The 21,197-nt window shown below is 45.7% G+C and overlaps 1 protein-coding gene across 5 annotated transcripts; it reads left to right on the forward strand.

Moving 5' to 3' along the window:
• The first annotated feature begins 735 nt into the window (after window positions 1-735).
• GPSM3 (G protein signaling modulator 3) lies at window positions 736-18,687 on the forward strand. Of its 5 annotated transcripts, none has more exons than XM_061619752.1 (6): window positions 736-999; window positions 6,290-6,382; window positions 8,540-8,664; window positions 10,933-11,077; window positions 15,572-15,747; window positions 17,597-18,687. In XM_061619752.1, exons 3-6 carry the CDS (start codon window positions 8,584-8,586, stop codon window positions 17,816-17,818), a joined length of 624 nt encoding a protein of 207 aa, XP_061475736.1. In that variant the 5' UTR covers window positions 736-999; window positions 6,290-6,382; window positions 8,540-8,583; the 3' UTR covers window positions 17,819-18,687. The 5 variants fall into 5 exon arrangements, with proteins under 5 accessions (XP_061475736.1, XP_061475737.1, XP_061475735.1 ...); XM_061619753.1 differs by having other exon boundaries at window positions 737-999; window positions 8,502-8,664; XM_061619751.1 differs by lacking the exon at window positions 6,290-6,382 and having other exon boundaries at window positions 737-999; window positions 8,502-8,664.
• The last annotated feature ends 2,510 nt before the right edge of the window (window positions 18,688-21,197 follow it).

Here is a 21,197-nt window from a genome sequence, read left to right on the forward strand (position 1 = left end):
CCAAGGATGCCTTTTTCAGTCTGGTGTCGCATACACATTAAAGCACAAGGGATACCCCCCCAAGAATCCTGGGAACTGTAGTTTACCCTTTGCAGACCTCGCATCCCCAGCACCTATCACAAACTACAGTTCCCAGAATTCTTTTTGAGGGGAGCCGTGTGCTTTCAATGCATGTTGTGGATGTGAAGAAGCTTGAACTTTGTTGACACAGGATAGAAAGTGGAGAAATGAAAAGAGCTGATCTTAAGCAGAGTCGAATCTTTTAGCTGATATTTATTTATTTTATTTATTTTTATTTAATTTAATTTATATACCGCCCTAAGCCCGAAGGCTCTCTGGGCGGTGTACATAAAAGGTAAAAGCAGGCACAATATATAAATACAATAAATATAATAACTCAAAAAAACTTCCCATTTCAGACGGAGGAAATAGCCCAATTTTTAAATAATAATAATAATAATAATTGGGACACAGCATTGCTTTGTCAAGAGACCCTGAACAAACTGGGCCCGAGGGAATCGCTTTCCCAGCAGGCCTTGAAGCCTTTTGAGAGGGAAATGGGTTTTCAGAGAGTGATGGTTGTATGTGAGCGAGTAAAAGGAAAGAAAAAGCTCTGTGCACCTGTTCCCCTTCCTTGGCTGAATTTGCTGGCCAAGGAGTGGGAGGAGAGATAAAAGGCGGCGGGATGTGGGAAAGGCTCTTGTGGCTTCTGAAGAGCCAAGGCCAGCATGAGAGCAGCAACTGCAGCGGAGCAGGAAGTGGTGGCTTCCCGTGTAGAAATAGGGGCGTAGCTCTCAGGGCAGAGGAAAGAGAAAAGAGACAGACCAGGCAAGGAGGAAGGAAGAAAGAAAACAACCCAAGTGGGTCGGGGAACTCAAGAAAAACAAGAAGGGCAGCAGAATCGAGGGGAACGAAGCCAGGGAGGAAGATGGGAACGTGGCACTGCCATCAACAGTGGGAATAAACCTGAGGGGGACCAATAAAAAAAACAAAAACAAGGTGAGCATAGCAGCAAATAATTGTGAGCATGACAGCAGCTGAAACTCCAGAGAAGGTTGCTTTGTATAGGATGGGTTTTCTCACAGACGCAAGTCGCTTCCGCACTAGGAAGGGACATCTTCAGAGTAGAGGACAGCTGGAAAAGGCCTCTCTCTTTCTCTCTGGCTCCTTCTGCACCAGACATTTAAAGCAGTACTATACCATTTTAAACAGTCATGGCTTCCCCCAAAGGATCCTGGGAAGTGTAATTTCTTAAGGGTGCTGAAAGGTGATAGGAGACCCCTGTTCCTCTCACAGAGAGACAGTTCTCAGAATTCCCTGGGAAAAGGGACTGGTTGTTAAACCACTCTGGAAATTGTAGCTCTGTGAGGGAAATGGTGGTCTCCTAACAACTCTCAGCGTCCCTAACAAACTACATTTCCCAGGATGCTTTGGGGGAAGACAGGACTGTTTAAAGTGGTGTGATACTGCAGATGGGCTCTCTCTCTCTCTCTCTCTCTCTCATCTGAGGCCTTACAGTAGGATAGCCAATGTGGTGCTGCCACCGCCCTCCAGCTGTTGTTAGGGACCAGCTCCCATCAGCATGGCCAATGGATACAGGAAGGGTGGGAACTGGACTCCAGCAACAGGTTGGCTATCCCTGACAGCTGCTGCCAGTCAGAGCTGCCAGTACTGGACTAGGGCCTGTCTCAATATAAGGCAGCTTCAGATGTAAATTCATTTGTGCGACTACCTGATGGGTGGATTTGGCTACCTTGAACACAGGGCTGAACTTGGCCAGACATGCTTCACATTGTTTGCCCTTGTGTGGTTTTATACACAATTAGGTGGCATGGGTTGCAGTGCGGTGGGAGATGAGCTGAACTGTGTGTTTTGCTTTGGACTTCTTTTTAAATGGATTTTATATATTCTTAGCTACTTGTTTTTATTGCAAATGGCTTGGTAGCCTAGCAAAGGGCGGTATATAAATCCCCAACATAAAGAATCATAAAGCCCTCCTGTAGGTTGTGATGTGAAGGGCTGCGCATGCAAGTCTTTCACCGTGGGCTAACATTCGCATCACCTGGTCTTGCGTAATTGTTTCTTGTTTTCAGCAAATAGCCAGCAGGAAAAAGAGGAGAGGGGGTGTTTTAACTCTTTGACCCTGCCACGGTCCCAATCCAAATTGGGCCTCCTCACATCTGCTATCTGCAATGGGAGGGGAGCCCTGAGGAAAGCCAGGAAGTTGAAGCCAAGGAGGTCATGCCACCAGCCCCTGAGGCCTGACAGAATTGTGCGGCAGCCTCACCCTACTTGCAGTACCATCCCTGGGGCTACTTAAAGAGCTGTCGTCCCTGAAGGAAGGCAAGAAGCCAGGAAGCCCAGGGTAGGGAGCACACAGGCATCAACTCCTGGAGCTGGCCTGAGAATATTTTGTAGCATTTCTTCAGTCTGATATTTTAAATTAGGGTTAGCCAACATGGTGCCCTCCAGATGTTGTTGGACTCCACCCCCTATCGACCCCAGCCGGTATGGCCAATGGTCAGGGATTATGGGAGTTGTTGTCCAACATCATCTGGAGGGCACCATGCTGGCTACCCTGGTTTAAACTGTAAACTGGCTTGGGTACCTTGGCAGAAAGGCAGTATATACATTTGTTTGTTGTTGTCCTTTCTTTGCTGCATTTCTTTCTTTCTTTCTTGCAACAAATAAAGACATATAACAGACAAGCAAACAAATGGTTAAAGTCCTCTCCCCCCCACACACACATGCACACCCCAATCCCAGTTTGGCTCAGGCTACACCCCTAGCTATTTGTTAAACGAACAGAAACGAGGGGCAAACAGCATCAGTAACAGCACATCTAGTGTGGCCCCAGGGAGGGCCTCTCTGGGTAGCAAATGTGTCATGTGTGAGGAAGCCCTTCAAAATGTAGAGGAGAACTGGGATTGTCAACTTTTAGAATTCAAAAATCCTGGCAGCTTGATCCTGAATGCCTTCTCAACAGTGCAAAGTATCTCGCCTTCCTACTCCCAAGAGAACCCCCCCCTTTTTTTTTTGTTAAGGACCAAATGACTCTGGTCATGTGCTGACTGACTGGCTTTTCTCTGTGATGAAAGCAGCTTATGAAAGAATTTGATGCAAGGACATAGGAAGCTGCTTTAAACCAAGCCAGACCTCTGGTTCCTCTAGCTCAGTATTGTATACTCTACATTCAGGATGGGGAAGCTACAACCTGTGGCCCTCAGGAAGTTGTTGGGCTACATCCCCCATTATTCTTTTAGGGTATGGAAAAATGCTGCAACATTTTGTAGTGGGTCATAGGAAAGTATAATAACCTCAGTTTCATCATTTTAGCTTCTAGTGATAAACCAGAACTATCACTAGAAGCTAAAATGATGAAACTGAGGTTATCATCATACTTTGGACACATCATGAGAAGACAGGATTCACTAGAAAAGACAACAATGCTGGGAAAAACAGGAGTAGAAAAAGAGGAAGGCCAAACAAGAGATGGATTGATTCCATAAAGGAAGTCACAGACCTGAACTTACAGGATGGTTCACAACCGATGCTCTTGGAGGTGGCTGATTCATAGGGCCACCATGGGTCGTGATCGACTTGAAGGCATATAAGAACAACAAAACATAGGCAAGTCCTTATACTGAGGCTGTGTACGTACTGTACATTTAAATCACATCAAAAGCACGTTTCCCCCCTCAAAGAATCCTGGGAACTATAGTTTGTTAAGAATGATGGGAGTTGTAGCTCTGTAACGGGTAAACTAACAGCTGGTATAGCACAGTGGGGAGGACAGCCTGGCTGGGAGGCCTGAGTCTGTGAGTTCAAATCCCCGCTCGTGTCTCCTGGGTGTCAAGGGCCAGCTAAAGATCACCCCCACAGTGAGTGGCTCAGGGGTTACATGCCCTGCCACGTGTGCAGCCGTGGGCAAGCTGCATAGTCTCAAGGAGCCCAGTTGCCCCCAGCTGGCAGTTGTAGCCAAGGAAGGGACCGGCTTGTGCAGCTGTGGCAAGTTAAGCAGGCCCTAGCCAGCTGGGGAGGACTAGCCTCAGAGGGAGGCAATGGAAAAGCCCCTCTGAATACCGCTTACCATGAAAACCCTATTCATAGGGGTGTCATAAGTCGGGATCAACTTGAAGGCAGTCTATTTCAATTATTTTCCCCCAAGGGGTAAACTACAGTTCCTCAGATTCTTGTGGGGGCTGCTTTCAAAATGTATGGTGTGTATACAGAGCCTGAGTCAGACCATTGGTCCATCTACCTCAGTACTGCCATTGATTTTCAGTTGGTGGGTCAGGACTCACAACCAGGTCACAGCCTGCTCTAATGTGGATTGCAACAGCAGCAGTACCACCATACAGACAGATGGTTTAAACATTATGAAATGGTTCCCCAAACGCATGTTTGCTTTAAAGGTGGGTCCCAGGTCTGAAAAGGTTGAAGACAGTCTGTCTACGCTGACTGGCAGCTGGATTTAAGGCAGGAGCCTTTTTGCAGCCCTACCCAGAGATAATGGGAATTGAACCTGGGACTTTCTGCATGCAAAGTGTATGCACTGAGTGTGGATCTTCAAAACAGCACAATCCACAAACAAAAGGGAAGTAGAAGCAGCTTTGGGGAAAGCCCACAGTTTGCAGAAGTACAAAAACATCATCAGATTATAGCATATTATCAGCTGGTAAAACAGCTGTGGCCGTTTCTGGACTGGAATAGCCTGGGCACTGTTGTCCACACACTGGTAACCTCCAGGCTGGATTACGGTAATGCGCTCTATGTGGGGCTACCATTGAGGTTGGTCAGGAAGCTGCAGCTGGTACAAAATGCAGTGGCGCAACTGCTCACTGGAGCAGGGTATTGCCAGCATGTCACCCTGCTGCTGAAAGAATTGCACTGGCTGCCCATTTGCTACCAGGCCAAGTTCAAGGTTCTGGTTTTGGTGTACAAAGCCCTATACAGCTTGGGACCAGGATACCTGAAAGACAGTCTTATCTGTTATATATACCCAGTCTATCACTGCACTCTGCAGGTGAAGGCCTCCTGCAGATACCTTCTTATCAGGAGGTTGTTCCGCACAACATAGGAAGCAGACCTTTAGTGTGGCGGCACCTACCCTTTGGAACTCCCTCCCCTTAAATATTAGGCAGGCGCCATCTCTGCTATCTTTTCGGCACCTGTTGAAGACCTTCTTCCTTCAACAAGCCTTTTAAGTTGAGACCTTATCCCAGTTTCCTTCTGTGTTGGAATTACTTTTTAATATTATTTATTTATTTATTATTTACTTTGTATCCCGCCCTTCCTCCCAGCAGGAGCCCAGGGTGGCAAACAAAGCGCTAAAAACACTTTAAAACATCATAAAAACAGATCTTAAAATACATTAAAACAAAACAGTGTTAAAAACATTTTAAAAATCAACTTTAAAAAAGGGTTAAAAACATTATTAAAAAACAAACAATTCTAACACAGATGCAGACTGGGATAGGTCTCATCCTAAAAGACTTGTTGAAAGAGGAAAGTGCTTTTAAATATGCTTTTAAACCTTTTTTTAAAACAATATTTTTAAATCTTTTTTTAAAAAAAGTCTTCAATGCTTTAAAAAAATGTTTTTAAAGTTGTTTTGTTTTTAATGTATTTTAATGTTTGTTTTTATGATGTTTTAAAGTGTTTTTAGTGCTTTTGTTTGCCGCCCTGAGCTCCTGCTGGGAGGAAGGGCGGGATATAAATTAAATAATAAATAAATAAATAATATTATATTATATTATTTACTATTAGATTTATATCCCACTTTTCCTGCAATGAGCTCAATGTGGGATATTATTATTATTTTTATCCTCACAACAACAACCTTGTTGGGAAGGTTAGGCTGAGAGACAGTGATTGGCCCAAAGCTAGTGAGCTTCATGGCCAAGTGGGGATTTAAACCCTGGTATCCCAGGTCTTAGTCCAGCACTCTAACCACTATATCACAGGGGGGAGGGAAACCTCTAAGGGGAGACCTTCCCAAACAGCTCAGTGGCTCAGTGGGCATGGAATGCATATAAACGGGGGGGGGGGGAGACTAGTGATGGGGGAAGGGACAAGAGAGCATGACTAGCTGGAACCCTGAACAGGAGCACTCTACACTGTAGCATTTTGTTGCAGATCCCAGTTGTATTGTACATCCCTCAATTACCCAGTCATTTCTCTAGATAAACAGACCTAGAGGGATGGAAAAAGGCATAGACGGGAACACAAACTTCATATGTGTTCAGAAACACTCTTTTCTTCATAATGATGCCACATGTATGAACAGCTAAAACAAGTTGTGGGGAGTGGCCAGATGGAAAAAGAAGAGAAGGTTTCTGCCCCTTTCTCAGCAGGACTCCTCCAGACCGGTGGTTTCTTGGTGAGTGTATTGTGCAACATGTTTTTGACACGATAATAATGCACTGGTGCCAAATATATTCTGCATTAGTTTGTTCTGCTTCCCCAGCTCTACCACATTATTGCTGTCCGGAGGGGCTAAAGTGCAGGAGAGAGAAGAGAGGGCAAAAATAAACCAAAACATTTGTGGTATGAAAAGTTACGGGATTTCAGTAGGAAGTTGCAAGGTTTGCAATGATTGGAACTGAAGCAATGTGACCATCTCAAAACTTTTGTAGGCTCAAAGATTATGTGTGCAATAAAAAGGCCCTAACTTCTCGTGCTGGGTACACAAGCTGAAATTCCATTGTCAAGCAGCTCTAGGGTGCATGAGCCCTCTTCTCTTTTTTTACCTGGCCATCTTGGTTTGGAGACTGAGCTTGCGTGATGATTTCTGCGACTGCAACATAAACCAAGCTCAGTGACTCAGCCTTGAATTTGGAGACGAAACTGAAAACAGCACCCCATCCCCCATGCCTGAACACGTTTTACCTGACCAGAGGGAGGGAGGAGGGGGGAGGCATAGCTGAAAAGAAGTGATGGCATAACAGAATGAGGGGAAAGGGAGTGATGCTGCCACCTAATTTTCCCAATCTCAATCAAGGCTCCCATGTCTTTAACAGCTGCATACCAGGCAGAAATTCAAAAGGTTAAGTTATTCCTCCCAGTGAATTTCCATGTCAGAAAGAGGTTTCCATTCTGCCTGCCTTGCAGTTCGTAAAGCTGCAGGAGCACAGCAAGAAAAAAGTTGGCAACCCTAACTTTAAATTGTATTTTTTAAATTTGAAATTTTGTGTTACATGTAAGATAATATTTTGTTTTTGTTAATGATACTGTTTCAGATGTGGATCATTGTTGTATTTTGTACTCGATTTTCATTTGTAATGTTTTATTTTGATATTTTGTCCTCTTTGATGTTTTAAGATTTTTATTTAGGTTTTGGAAATGTAAAGCAATATAGAGATGATTTAAATAGAACATATAACATTAAGAACCTACTAAAAATAAATAAATAAACATCACTTGCCCAGTGTTGGTGGATCTCAGGCTGTAAAGGCACAGGAGGAAGCCCCCCTCCCCAAAAGATGGCAACACCGGCTGAAGCAAATCACTGGAGGAGAGATTGTTTAAAAATGTAAATGTACTGCCTTCAAGTTGATTCCAACTTATGGCAACCCTGTGAATGGGGTTTTCATGAGGCTGAGAGGCAGTGACTGACCCAAGGTCACCCAGTGAGCTTCATGGCTGTGTGGGGATTCAAACCCTTGTCTCCTAGGTCATAGTCCAGCACCTTCACCACTACATCACACTGGCTCTCTGAGGGACTGTTTATTAACTGTTTTTAGAATGCTTTTTAAAAAAAAGTTTATTAATATTATTATCTTTGCCACCCTGGGCTCCTTCAGGAGGAAGGGCGGGATATAAATTGAATGAACAAATAAATAAATAAATGTATAAATGGCATGCACACTGATGGCTCGCAGGATATGATTAATTACTGGACTCAAAAAGCATATTATATTTGTTATGCATAGTTTTTCAATTTTTTCTGTAACAATTCGAGTAACAAGCATGAACAATACAAGGGGGTAGACACAGCAGCAAAACGTGTCAGATCATAACGCCATTAAGAAAATCAGACATATGTTTTTTGAAAGAGAAAGAGAGAGAGAGGAATATAAATCCATCAATCACCGGGAGAAGGAGTCAGATAAGGAAGGGGAAGTGATGGGAGGGAATAGGCTCCGGCAGAGCCCACGTGGTGTCCTGTTCATGCAAACAGCTCCAAGTGGATCTCAGAGTATTTCTATTCTTTGTGCCTCCAAGTAAAAGTAGCTGTGGTGAAAGGAAAGGTCATCTGATTAACAAACAATTGGGGGAGCCTTCAATCCTTCCAGCGCGCAGGGTCCAGCTACAGTGCCCCTCTGCCAAATTCCAGGATATCAGGATATATGAAGTATAGCGTGAACAACAAGAAGGAGCACATTGTCTTGATTCCTCCCCTCCTCCCCCATTTTTTTCTCTCAAGAAAATAGGAACTGCTACATTCTGGGGTAGGACTTTTGGGTTGCAAGGATCTACTTATTTCTTCTTCTGTGTAGCAGAGGAGGGGGAAAAACAATCCCTTTTGTACATTCAGCCCCAACAGTCTTCGGCCAGCAGGTTGGGAGCAACCAAAGAATAATGGAGCATGAAATGGATGTGGCGGTAGAAGAAGAGATGCTACTGGACAGCGATCCTGATACAAGAGCCAGAGGAGAACAGGTAAGGGGCATATACCTTTCAAATGCTGGAAGAAGGGCCAAACTAGAGGTATGCTAAAGTAGAGCTTGGAAAAGTTACTTTTTTGAACTACAACTCCCATCAGCCCAATCCAGTGGCCGTGCTGGCTGGGGCTGATGGGAGTTGTAGTTCAAAAAAACTAACTTTTCCTATGGGAAACCTGCTGCCCTCCAGCCATTGCTGAACTACAGCTCCCATCATCCTTTGCCATGCCATGCTGGCTGGTGGGGCTGATGAGAGTTGTAGTCCAACCACATCTGTAGGACACCATGTTGACTACTCCTGGGCCCTGGCCTGTTGTATCCTGAAGGGCAGTATGGCTGCCTGGAATGCTGAACAGGAGTATTCCTGTTAGGGGATGAAGATCCACTGTAACATTTTGTTGCAGGTCCTTCTAAGGAAGAGAGGAAGCTGCCTTAGGTTTAATCAGACCACTGGTCCAGCTAATACTGTCTACACCAGGGGTTGAGAACCACAGGATGTTGTTGGACTCCAGCTCCCATCAGCCAGCATGGCCGATAGTCAGGGATGATGGGACTGAATTCCAGGGACTGAACCTATTGCATACAAAGCATGTGCTCTGCCACTGAGCTTAAAGTCCTTCCCTGGCCTGCTGTCTCTGTTTGTGCAGCCTTCCCCAGCGTGGCGTCTTCTCGATGTTGTTAGACTACAACTCCCATCATCCCTCACCACAGGTCATGGTGGCTGGGGCTAGTGGGGGTTATAGTCCATCATATCTTCAGGGCACCACGTTGGAGGAGGCCATCTGGTTCTTGCATTCTCTTCTGTAATGTTTAGCACGGGCTTGGGGAACTGTTGGCCCTCTTGATGCTGCTGAACTACAGCTCCCATCAGCCCCAGACAGCATGGCCAATGGCTAGGGACTATGGGAGTTGTAGTTCAGTAACATCAGGAGGGCCAAAGGTTCCCTACACCTAGTCTGGCAAAACATTGGTCATGTTGTGACCTTGCAATGTCCCACGTTTGCTAGCCCACACTCCAAATCATCGGTTCCTGCTGCCTGAACACAGGAATATACGGAGCTGTGTTATGCTGAGTCAGACCATTGGGCCGCCTAACTCAGCATTATCTACACCAGGTGTGGGGACCATTTGGCCCTCCAGATGTTGCTGAACTACAACTGGCCATTGGCCATGCTTGCTAGGGCAGGTGGGAGTTGTAGTTCAGCAACATCTGGAGGGCCAAAGGTTCCCCACACCTGGGCTACCTTGACTAGCAGCGGCTCCCCACAGTTTTAGATCGGAGTCTTTCCCAGCCCTGCTTGGAGAAGCCAGGAATTGAACCTGGGACCTTCTGCAAGCAAAGGAGATGCTCTTCCTACCCCTGAGCCGGACTCCTCCCCCATGGGTGGGGATTGGGGAAGGGAAACAAGGAAAGTTGTGCTGAGGGATGGGGAATCTGTAGCCCTCCCACTGTTATTGGACTACAGTTTCCACCATCTCTGGCCATTGACCATGCTGGCTAGTCAGTCCTAGGTGGACCAACTGAGCTAGACAGACTAACAGTCTGAGTCAGTATAAGACAGTGTCCTGTGTTCCTGCTGATTCTTGCAGGTCAAATTGCTGTTAAAGACGGGATGGACAACTGTGTCCGTTTTAGTTTCTCTCAGTTCCTCATATTTCTAGTCTTAAATTCAGTACTCCACATTCCTGTTGCCGGTTTAAAAAAAAATCACAAAATTGATCTGTGTTTTAGTGAGAATTTATCCTAATATACACATTTTGGTATGCCATTTTACCTAATATGCACATTTTTGCAAAGCTTATTTTCCCTAATATTAATATTTTCCTTAGTCGAATGCATTTGTGTATGTTATTTTCACAAATATATACATTTTAATGCACATTCTACCTTAGTATATGTATCTTTGTACAAATTACTTGACTTGAGAACTGCACTGCAAAATTCAGAGAAGTGTGAATTTTGAAGGATTGTTGTGTTTCCGTTTGCGTGTTGTTTGGGGTGTAAATTAGGTAGATCCTCCTTAAAATCAGAACTGAATCAAATTCTCCTCCATCCCTGTTAAAAGTCACAGGAGCAAACTAGAGCAGTCCCCGTCCCCCGGTTCATTTAGCAACCTGTTAGAAAAAAAAAGTGGTGATCCTAAAACCCCCACAAAAAGCTCTTATTCCTATAGTTCACTAAATCTCCCAAAAAGCTCCCACCTCAAACAATTATCCTATATTTCAGTCTTGTTCCCTGCGTTCTTTGTTCCCACATCACCTCCAGGCCTCTTCTCAAGACAACCTCAGCTTTCTGCCAAACCCAGGTTCGCTCTTGCGCCCGAGGCAGAGAACACGGCAGCCTGATCCTGCACGGCCCTGGAAGTCTCTGCCAGCCACCCCTACAGGGGAGATGGAGAAAGACCAAACGGGTGAGATGGGAATGCTTATCTGTCTGCTAACTTTAGTCACATCCATACCATATATTTTCAAGCACATTTAAAGCATGTGGCTTCCCCCAAAGAATCCTGGGAAAATAGTTTACTCCTCACAGAGCTACAATTCCCAGCACCCTTAACAAATTACAGTTCTCAGGATTCTTTGGGGGGGGAGCCATGTTCTTTAACTACATGGTGTGGATGTAACCTCTTTTCCTAAACCAGGCGTTACCAACTTTTCTTATCAACCTTGTTCCAGTGCCTTAACAGCTTGATCTGCATACATTATCACAGTTGTTTTAACTTAAAAGTTCTTTAACTTTTACTCAGTGTGTGATGTAGTTGTTAGAGACTGTGGGAACCCAAGTTAAGATCCCCAGTCAGCCACAAAGCTCGTTAGGTGACTTTGGGCCAGTCACCATTTGTCAGGCTGGCCTACTTTGCAGGGTTGTTGTGAGGTTAAAGGGAGGGAAGGAGGAGTGGGGAGATAAACTTGAGACTCCCACGGCTCTTAAGTCCTTGGAGGAAAAGATTCTTAAATAAAATAAATCAACTTTAGCCAGATTGTGCCCTTTAGGCTATTTTTAGTTATTTGTGCATAACACAAGATTAAAACCAAATGTTTTTACTTCCTAATAATGACAAACAAAATTTTGTTAACCTTTTGCTAACCCCAATTCTCTGTGCAAGATTATACTTCCTGTAGGTCTTATGAAACAAGAACTGCATCAGACATTTAGTTCAAGACAGCTGTAATTAATTTTCCATTAGACGTGACATGCATACAGGCTGCAGAAACTCATCTGCACATCTGTCCTTTTTACTCAAGCTGCTTATTTCTTTAAGGAAGGTGCCCATGGCAAAATATGCAAAGCTTCTGAACTTTAAAAAAAAAATACAATCTGTTCTTGCTTTTGATGCTAACAGTTCTTAGGTGCTAAAACACACTGGGCTTGGCAACAATCTGCCAAGAAGTTTCTCTTGATTATGAGGAAGTGACTATAGATGCCAGAGATATTTGCCTGGCTATGACTTGTTAATTTGAGTAACCCCAAGTTCTACCGTTTATTTTAATTTTGATTGTATTTTAAACGGAGAGTATATTCATCCGTGTTTTATGTCTGTGCTAATAGGCATTCCCCTGTATTTGCAGTGGCCTATGGCTACAAGCAGTCAATACATATTGGACTGAAAAGTTAGAAGCCTCCTAAATTCTTGTCCAGAGATTTCCAGGCTTATCCTTCCTTTGAACAGGTGACGCAGGAAAACTGAAGGGGAAGGGGCAAAAAAAATCCCTCCCTGTAGGATTTTCTTACCCCAAAGGTCTCCTGTTAGGGGTGGGCTTTTGGCCTCATCTTCACCATCAGTTTTCCAGGGGTGTATTATTTATTTATTTATTATTTATTTGATTCAATTTCTATACCGCCCATAGCAAGCTCTCTGGGGGGTGCACATCAAGTAAAAACACAGCAAATACAATTTAAAACAACCTGGTCATCAGATTACAATTTAACTGTCTGTTAGAACATTAAGTACAAAATACTAAAATTTTAAAAATGTTAAAAAATATTATTAACATGTTAAAATGCCTGGGCAAAGAGGAAGGTTTTCACTTGGCGCTGAAAGGATAGTAGTGTAGACGCCAGGCGAACCTCGTCAGGAAGGGTGTTCCAAAGTTCGGGGGCCACCACCGAGAAGGCCCTCTTTCTTATAATTGCCTTCCGGGCGTCTCTATAAGTAGGCACCCGGAGGAGGGCCTTCGCTGTTGAGCGCAGTGTACGGGTAGGTTCATATCGGGAGAGACGTTTCATCATGTATTGCAGGCCCGTGCCGTGTAGGTAGGTACTTTAAAGTCTCAGAGTGTAGGCCCACGGCACTAATTTGTGAACGTTAATTTCTATGCAAGTGACACAAATTTGGGTGGGGAGAGTCAGTCTGGAGCAGCCTTCCTCACCCTGATGCCTTCCAGGTGTTCTGGGACTCCAGTTCCCATCAGCCCCAGCCAGCATGGCAAATGGTCAGGGAGGATGGGAGATGTAGTCCAACAGCATCTGGAGGGCACCAGGTTGGGGAAAGCTGGTCTAGAGCAGGGACAAGGAACCTCAGGACTCTCCCTAGCACACACGCCCTCCGGAGCCACACCCCTGGCCAGCAGCCCTGCCGTGCACCCTCCTTGAGTGTTTTCGCCTGGCTGGAGTGGGCCCTTGAACTCCGATCACACCTCTTGCTTGCTTGTGTGGAGGCAGAGAGGGGTATGTGAACCAGCCTACTGTACAAAGGTGAAATTAACATTTGTTGCTCCGCTCACTTTTGCCTCTGGCCACATCCACCACTGATATGTGGCCCGCAGAAGTTTGGCCAAACGAGAATGCAGCCTTGAGCTGAAAAATGTTTCCCCGTTCCTGGTCTAGAAGAGCCTGAGCCTACTTCTCTGTCCAGGAAGGTGCTGCAACCTGCAATTCAATGGCTTACCACATGGGGCAGCGGCTGCACACAAATCAGGAGGCTCCCAGTTTGAGTCCTGGCAGTTCTTGACATGACGTTTAGCTCCAGGCTTTGAAAAGAGTCATCTGCTGATCTCTCTCTGAAAGGCACAGGAGCTGTCCAGCATTATTTTTGCCTTGGTCAGTTGGCAGATCAAACCCTTCCTCCCTCAGAATTCATTTTTGCTGCATCTGCCCTTCCTGGGTGTCGATCTGTGTGAAGGAAGTCAGCATGATGACAAGGAAGGCAGTGGGCCCTTGGCTGGGTTGTGAAGTCCCAAGCCTGAGCCAGATCAGGGGGGAACTACCACATTTTCCCAAAATGCAATGTCATGTCGCTGGGGGAATGCACATACACACACTTTCCAAAGCTGCTGCTGCTGTTGTTGCTGTTGTTGTTGTTATTAATATTAGTATTATTACCAGTGGAGACTGGTGGCTCTGATATTAGTGGGACAGTGAATACGCTCCAGCTTCAGCAGCACGGTCAGCTTCTTGAAAGTTCAGACTAAAACCCGAAGTGGATTCACTGCCCCACTGACATCGGAGCCAGCAGTCTCCACTGTTTATGACCCACCCTTCATCAGCAGATCTCAGGGCAGCTTACAGATGTTTAAAGTCAATATTAAAAACAGTTAAAACAAATCTCAAGAACAGGGTGGGTCCTGCACTTTACATCCCAGATGCCAAAGGGCAGGGTAAAGAGTTGCGCCTTTAGCATTCAACGAAAACTGAACAGCAGAAGTGCCAGATATGCCTCTGTGGGGAGGGAGGGAATTCCACAACTCCGGAGCTGCCACAGAGAATGCCCTCCCCCAGGCCACCTTCCTCTGAGCTTCTGAGAGCGGAGGAACAACCAAGAGGGCTTCCTCTGCTGCTCTTAACACCTGAGGGGGTCTGTAGGGAAGGAGGGGGTCTCTCAGATAATGGGGGCCCAAGTCGTTTAGGACTTTACACACTAGCGTGAGCACCTTGACTTGGAGCCAGAAATTAACCGGCAACCAGTGCAGATGTTTTAGAACCGGGGTTATCTGAGTTCTAAAAGCAACCCCAGCCAGTCATCTGGCCAGTGTGTTTCCACTGCAGTCCTTGAAAGTGCTGTGTGCTATTCAGCTGGGTGGCTATCACAGATCCCTATTGGATTGTGTGTGTGTGTGTGTGTGTGTGTGTGCACGCGGATGTGTGAGAGATGTTCTAGGCACACAACTCACTGAAGGCCCATTGCTTTCAGTGGGACACAGTCACCCAACTAAACAACTAACCTATGTAATGGCAATTCTGTCCACTTGTGCTAACAAAATTTTAAAAGGCCCTTCCTGAAGTCTCTCATACTCAGAACAGGGGCAGTGATTGACCTGCGACAGATACCAGAAAACAAGGGCAAGTCTGGAGCACATGCAGCAGGTGTGGGCAATCTTCGGCCCACTGGATGCTGCTGAACTATGACTCCCATCAGCCCCAGCAAACATGACCAATGGCCAGGTATTATGGGAAGTGTAGTTTAGCAACATTGGGAGGGCCAAAGCTTCCCCATACCTGATACGCAGGATGGCCAGATGCAAAAGATACCAGAGCTCCTACACTTTTAATACTTGTGTTGAAGGGGGAATTCAGCAGGGGACAATTGGAGTTGTCTACACCATACTTTAGTTTAACATCTATATATGCCTGGGATTGTGAATCTGTGGCCCTTCAGATGTTATTGGGCTTCAACGCCCATCATCCCTGACCATTGGGCATGCTGGCTGGGCTGACGGTAGCTGGAAATGAGCAACATCTGGTGGGCCACAACCTAACTGAGGCTTTAGCAAGCACATGGACTACACATTTCCCAAGTTTTGGTCCCTAATCATAAGGACTAGAGAACTACTTTAAGCAAATTAAAACTTTGATTGAGTAGCAATCGAGTGTTTCAGGCCGTTACCCAGGAGTGTCTGTTATTCTTCTGCCCTTGGTGTATGGCTGTACTGTGACACAAAGTCTTCTGTTTTCTGTCTTCTGCCAGTGTTCTTCTCTTCCTTGTCATCGCTCCAGGCGGAGGAGTTTTTCGACATGGTGGCCAAAGTCCAAGCTCGAAGGCTTAATGATCAGCGTGCTGATTTTGCAGGGGCTGAAGAAATGTGTGCGGGCAGCACAAGGGTAGCTGAAGAGCAGCTCTATGATACTATCTTGACCCATCAGGTGAGAGGCATTGTCCCTACAAAAGGTCCAAAAGGATGCAGGTGCTAGTTTGTCCTCTTTATTATGATGACATTTCTATACTACCCTTCAGAGATGCTTAATCATACCCATCTTAAAACCCAACTACAATGGGATCTGCAACAAAATGTTGCAGTCTTTCTGCTCTGGATTCCATCTCCCTCCTCACGTCAGTCAGCAGTCTATGGCCATTGAGCATGCTCAGTCCTCATTAGAGATGGTGCAGAATTCTGCTCCAAGAAGACATGGAAATTGCCTTAGGTTGTGTATGTGTTTGTAGTCAGGAACGAACATCAGGCAAGTGAATACGATTGGTATTCGCTTTTGTTGTTTTTTTCAGTCTGCAAAAGATATGTAATTGATTATGTGTTCCCCCCCATTTTTCTGACATTTCCTTTGCTTTGAAATGAATGGTATGGGTTCACACAATGAAAGTGTAATTTATTATGTTAAATTCGGCCACAGCGGATAATGAAATAAATAATGTAGTTTTTAGCAGAACCTGAACTGCAGCGGAACAGAAACAACAATGATTGGGACAAATATGGGTTCCCCCAAAGAATCCTGGGAACTGTAGTTTTTTTCCAAAAAAAATCCAGAGGGTTTAATAATCAATCCCTCTTTCCAGACAACTCTGGGAATTGTAGCTCTGTGAGGGGAATAGGAGTCTCCTAACAATGATCAGAATCCTTCACAAACTACAGTTCCCAGGATGCTGGGGGGAGGAGGAGCCATGACTGTTTAAAGTGGGTATAAGAGCGCTTTAAAGGTATGGTGCGGATGTGGCCATAGAAGACGGAGCAGATTTGTTTCCTCTTGCTCCAGAGTGTAGGACCTGAAGCAAAGGGTTCAAATTACAGCTAAACGTTAGGAAGGGCTTTCTGACAGTATAAGCTGTCCAATAGTGGGACAGAGCATGTCAGGAGGTGGCAGACTTCCCATTTGTTAGTGGGTTTAAGCAGAGTCTGAATGGCCGCCTGTGATGCTTTAGCAATGGATTTGTTTCAGCAGCAGCGGGTCGGACTGTGTCGGGGCAGAGAACCTTCCAAGCCTCTCTCCACTCTCGGGTCCCTCCCCACACCACACACCTTCTCTCCAGGCCATGCCCCTCTCCGGCCCTGCTTTTCATCCTCCTTGACTCTTTCTGCCCAGTTGGGACGTGTGCTGATAATGCTTGCCTGGATGGAGGAAAGAGAGAAGGGTGTGGGAGTGTATGTAAAACTAGCCTACTGTACAGAGGTAATCTCGCTCCTCCCGCTTTTGCTTGCATGTCCACCACCAGCATGTGGCCCCTTGGAAGGCTGCCCAGAAGAGAATGCAGCCCTTGGGCTGCAGCAGACTCCCCGCCCCTGCACCAGATGGTCTTTGAGATCCCGTACAGCTCTATGGTCTACATTCCAGACCAAGGCCATGTCTGCACCATACACTTAAAGCAGTATCATACCACATTCATGGGTTCCCCCAAAGAACCCTGGGAACTGTAGCTTGTTAAAAGTGCTGAAAGGATAGCCCAGTTCCCCTCACAGAGCTACAATACTCAGAGTTCCTTGGAAAGAGGGATTGATTGTTAAGCTACTCTGGGAATTGTACTCTGGGAATAGGGGCTTCCTAACAGCTCTCAGCACCCTTAACAAACTACAGTTCCCAGGATTCCTTGGGGGAAGCCATGTCTGTTTAAAGTGGAATAAAAGTGGAATAAATGTATGGTGTAGACGTGGCCCAAATAATTGTGAACTTTGGTGTCATTGCTAATGACCAGTATTTCCTTGCAGACATGGCATTTTTGTTGCCTGTTGCCTAGCAGTGCTCAGTATCTCCTCTTTCCTGACAGAGCCAGCGTCTCGAAGACCAGCGCACTGAGCCCCCCATCCCATTAGGAATTCAGGGCCTACTAGATCTGCTGCTCAAAGCCCAAGGGACCCGGATGGAAGATCAACGCTCGGTTCTCCCTCCTAGTCTGGCTGCACCATCCATGCTGAGAGGGCACTCCTCCTTCCCGATGCAGTGTATGAGTCCACCGCCAGACCCTTCCCTTCAACAGTTGTGGTTCTAGTGACTTGAGACACAGAAAGGTGGAATCTTTGCCAGGGCTTGGACTGAGAAATCAAACTGGGCCACTTCAAAAAAAAAGTTTCATACTGTGAAGGTATTGTGTGTTGCAGCAAAAAAATGGGCAAAACTAGGGCTTTACTTGGATTCCTGCATTGAGCAGGTGGTTAGACTTGATGGCCTTATAGGCCCCTTCCAACTCTACTATTCTATGATTCTAAGGCTGGCTGTCTTCAAATACAGCACTGTGAATTGCTAATCGCTAAGATTTCTGTCCTCAACAGTAAGCGGTGGTGGCAGTAGTAGCATGAAATATTTATTAGGAGCCACAGAAAGTAGTACGTTTTTGAGTTTCACAGAACTCTTCTTTAGGTTGGATGTTAAGCCAAAGGTAGGGGGTGGGAGAGAGAGAGAGAGAGAATACTGGTAGTAAAGGAATGGTGCAATTTAGGTGTGTCTGGTGCTAATGATTCCTGCATCAAAGCAAGTTGTACTAGTGGATAACCTGATATTCTAAATCAGGAATGGGGTACGCTGCCTTTCAACATGGAGGTTCTAATGAGCTGTTAGAACTACTGTTTGCTGCTCTATTAAACCACCACAAATTCAAGGATCTGGCATTGGAGCCTCCCAACAATCCTTTATGGCAGGGGAACCTGTGGCCCTCCAGATGTTGCCAGACTTCAGCCCCCATTAGCCCTAGGCAACATGGCCAATGGTCAAGGACAGTGGGAGTTGTAATCCAGCAACATCTGGAGGCCACAGGTTTCCCCTCCCTGTTCTAAAATCAGGGTTAGTATGTATTGGGGGGGAGGAATGAAATGAAATGTAGATTTAGCTTATTGAAATTTGCTTATAAAAAAGCAGTTCTTACATGCTTCTGATTTTTGAAACAATAATAATGGATGCTGTTTTATTTAGCCACTTCCACGCTACAGGCCTGAAGCGCCACACAATCAATGCTCTGTTACAAACAGCTGAAAGTGGAATTAAAGTAGCGGTTACTACAAATAGAGCTATGTTTTCCCTTGCAATCCCTTTCCACACTACAAATTCAGCGGTGGGAGCCACAGTACTGATGGGCATGTCCACAGCATTGCAGCTGGGGCCCACACCCTTTTGTTACCTTTTAAAAAATGTGCCATTGCACAATGGCGCTCTGTGCCATTATTCTTTAAGAAAGCAGAAACAGGTCAGGCAGAATCACAGCCTGATAACATTATTGGAATATGGATTTATGTCCAAGTTGTATTGCAGCCCACTCGCAAACTCATGATGCACACAGTCACTGTCTCCAGTTGTGCCATTCCAAAACTAAACTGTAGCGGTTGGTTGCCACTGCCAAAAAAGTTTGTTGTTTGTTGAGCGATTTGGGCTTCTGCTTGCATGGATGGACATGCAATTAAAAAAAATCACTAGATGCTAACGGTACGACAGACACATGGCAGGAAAATCAAGGGCACAGGTGCAAACAGGTAACGCAACTGGGAAAAAGAAAAGTGTGGACCTCATGTAAGTTGGGACTTCAAGCGCAGCCAAACTGAGCAGGTTCAGAGGCTTGAGGGACCTCCTTGCAGAGAATTCACTTGTGCACCTGAATCAAGTGCGATTTACCTCCCCTTGCATCAGGCCTTGCAGGGAGGTCAATCCTCAGTGCTGGGTTCAGATGTGCAAGAGAGCTCCCAGCAGAGACCTCTCTCGTACACCCAGACCGAGCAGGAGCGACCCTCCCACTGTGCAGGAGTGCAGTCCTGCTTTGCTCAAATCTCCAAGAGCTTCCAACCAGCTGGTTATCAGGCACTTTGGAAGCTGTACAAGGGGGCTTTGCAGGCACTGCCAATTGCAAAGCCCCTTTCAGCCAATCCCCACCCTTACCTGCCCCACAACTGATGTCATATAAGTTGTCAGGTGTAGGGCAAGTAGGCATGGCTTGCCCCAAAACGGCCTGGCGGGCCAAACAGGGAAGCCTGATGGGCCACGTTTGGCCAGCGGGACAGAGGTTCCCCACCCCTGCTGTAAACAAGTAAGAATGAATGCTCCGCCAGTGTCATATACGCTCCCTGCATACAGATCGAGATGGATGCTCAATGAACAGCTCGTCCGGAAGCAACAAAAGTCAGACAAGAAATCTGATACCGAAGTGTGGAGATTGGTATAAATGTGGTGGAGAATCTCAGGCTTGGAGGCCAACTGTGGCCCTCCAGGCATCCATTGTTGGCCCTTACAACTGTTCCTAGACCATACCCTCAAATGCCTTTGCCTGGAAGGCGGGTGGAGAGATGTATAGCCTATGTGTGCTTGTGTAAAAACCTCCGACTTCTCCGTGTCTGTGACCTACTGTAAAAGGTAAGAGTCACCTCCAATGCTGTGTGCACCTTTGCATCTGGCCCTGCCCGCTACTGTTGCGTGGCCCACACCTGGTGTAAAGATGGAGGACTGAACCCCACTCCTGCTCTTCCTCCTTCACACCCAGTTGCCACTACGAAGAATTTATACGTAATATATTGCACTTTGTACGATGTTTGTCCCTTTGATCTTGTGCTAAGGACTTTACATTGAATTTTGGGAAGGGAATAGGCCACATTCCTGCTAAGTCTGGGGAGGTTTTCTGGAGGCTTTTCAGGGGTTCTGGGACAACAATAAGACCCCATGGGCTTGGCTTGTGTTCCATTGAACCGATTCTAAATTGTTCAAGATGGTTAAAACAAAAAGGTATTGCGAAGAGTTCCAAAAGGACCTCTCCAAACTAAGTGATTTTTTTTAGTAAAATGGCTAATGCAATTCAGTGTAAACAAGTGTAAAGTGTAATGCACACTGGAGCAAAAAATCTTAATTTCACATACATGCTTATGGGATCTGAACTGGCGGTGACTGAACAGGAACGACACCTTGGGGTTGAAGTGGATAGCTTGAGGAAGATGTCGACCCAATGTGCAGCAGATGGGAAAAAGGCAAATTCCATGCTTGTGATCATTAGGAAAGGTATTGAAAATAAAATTGCCACTATCATAATGCTGTTGTATAAATCTATGGTGCGGCTGCATTTGGAATACTGTGTACAGTTTTGATCGCCTCACCTCAGAAAGGATATTGTAGAGTTGGAAAAGGTTCAGAAAAGGGCAACCAGAAGGATCAACGGGATGCAGCTACTCTCCTATGAGGAAAGACTGCAGCATTTGGGGCTTTTTAGTTTAGAGAAAAGGCGAGTAACAGGAGACAGACATATATAAAATAATGCATGGCATGGGAAAAGCAGATAGAGAACAGTTTTCCTCCCTCATAACGCTAGAACTCGTGTACATTCAATGAAGCTGAATGTTGGAAGATTCAGGACAGACAAAAGGAAGTACTTCTTCACGCAGCGCATAGTTAAACTATGGAAT

The sequence above is a fragment of the Rhineura floridana genome, chromosome 3 (assembly GCF_030035675.1).
Source record: "Rhineura floridana isolate rRhiFlo1 chromosome 3, rRhiFlo1.hap2, whole genome shotgun sequence".
In the NCBI taxonomy this organism is placed as follows: Eukaryota; Metazoa; Chordata; class Lepidosauria; order Squamata; family Rhineuridae; genus Rhineura; species Rhineura floridana.

Coding starts and splice junctions, on each gene's coding strand:
- GPSM3 (XM_061619752.1), top strand. CDS start 8,584: ATGGAGCATGAAATGGATGTGGCGGTAGAAGAAGAGATGCTACTGGAC. Junction 11,078..15,571: donor GATGGAGAAAGACCAAACGG/GTGAGATGGGAA, acceptor GTCTTCTGCCAG/TGTTCTTCTCTTCCTTGTCA. Junction 15,748..17,596: donor ATACTATCTTGACCCATCAG/GTGAGAGGCATT, acceptor CTTTCCTGACAG/AGCCAGCGTCTCGAAGACCA.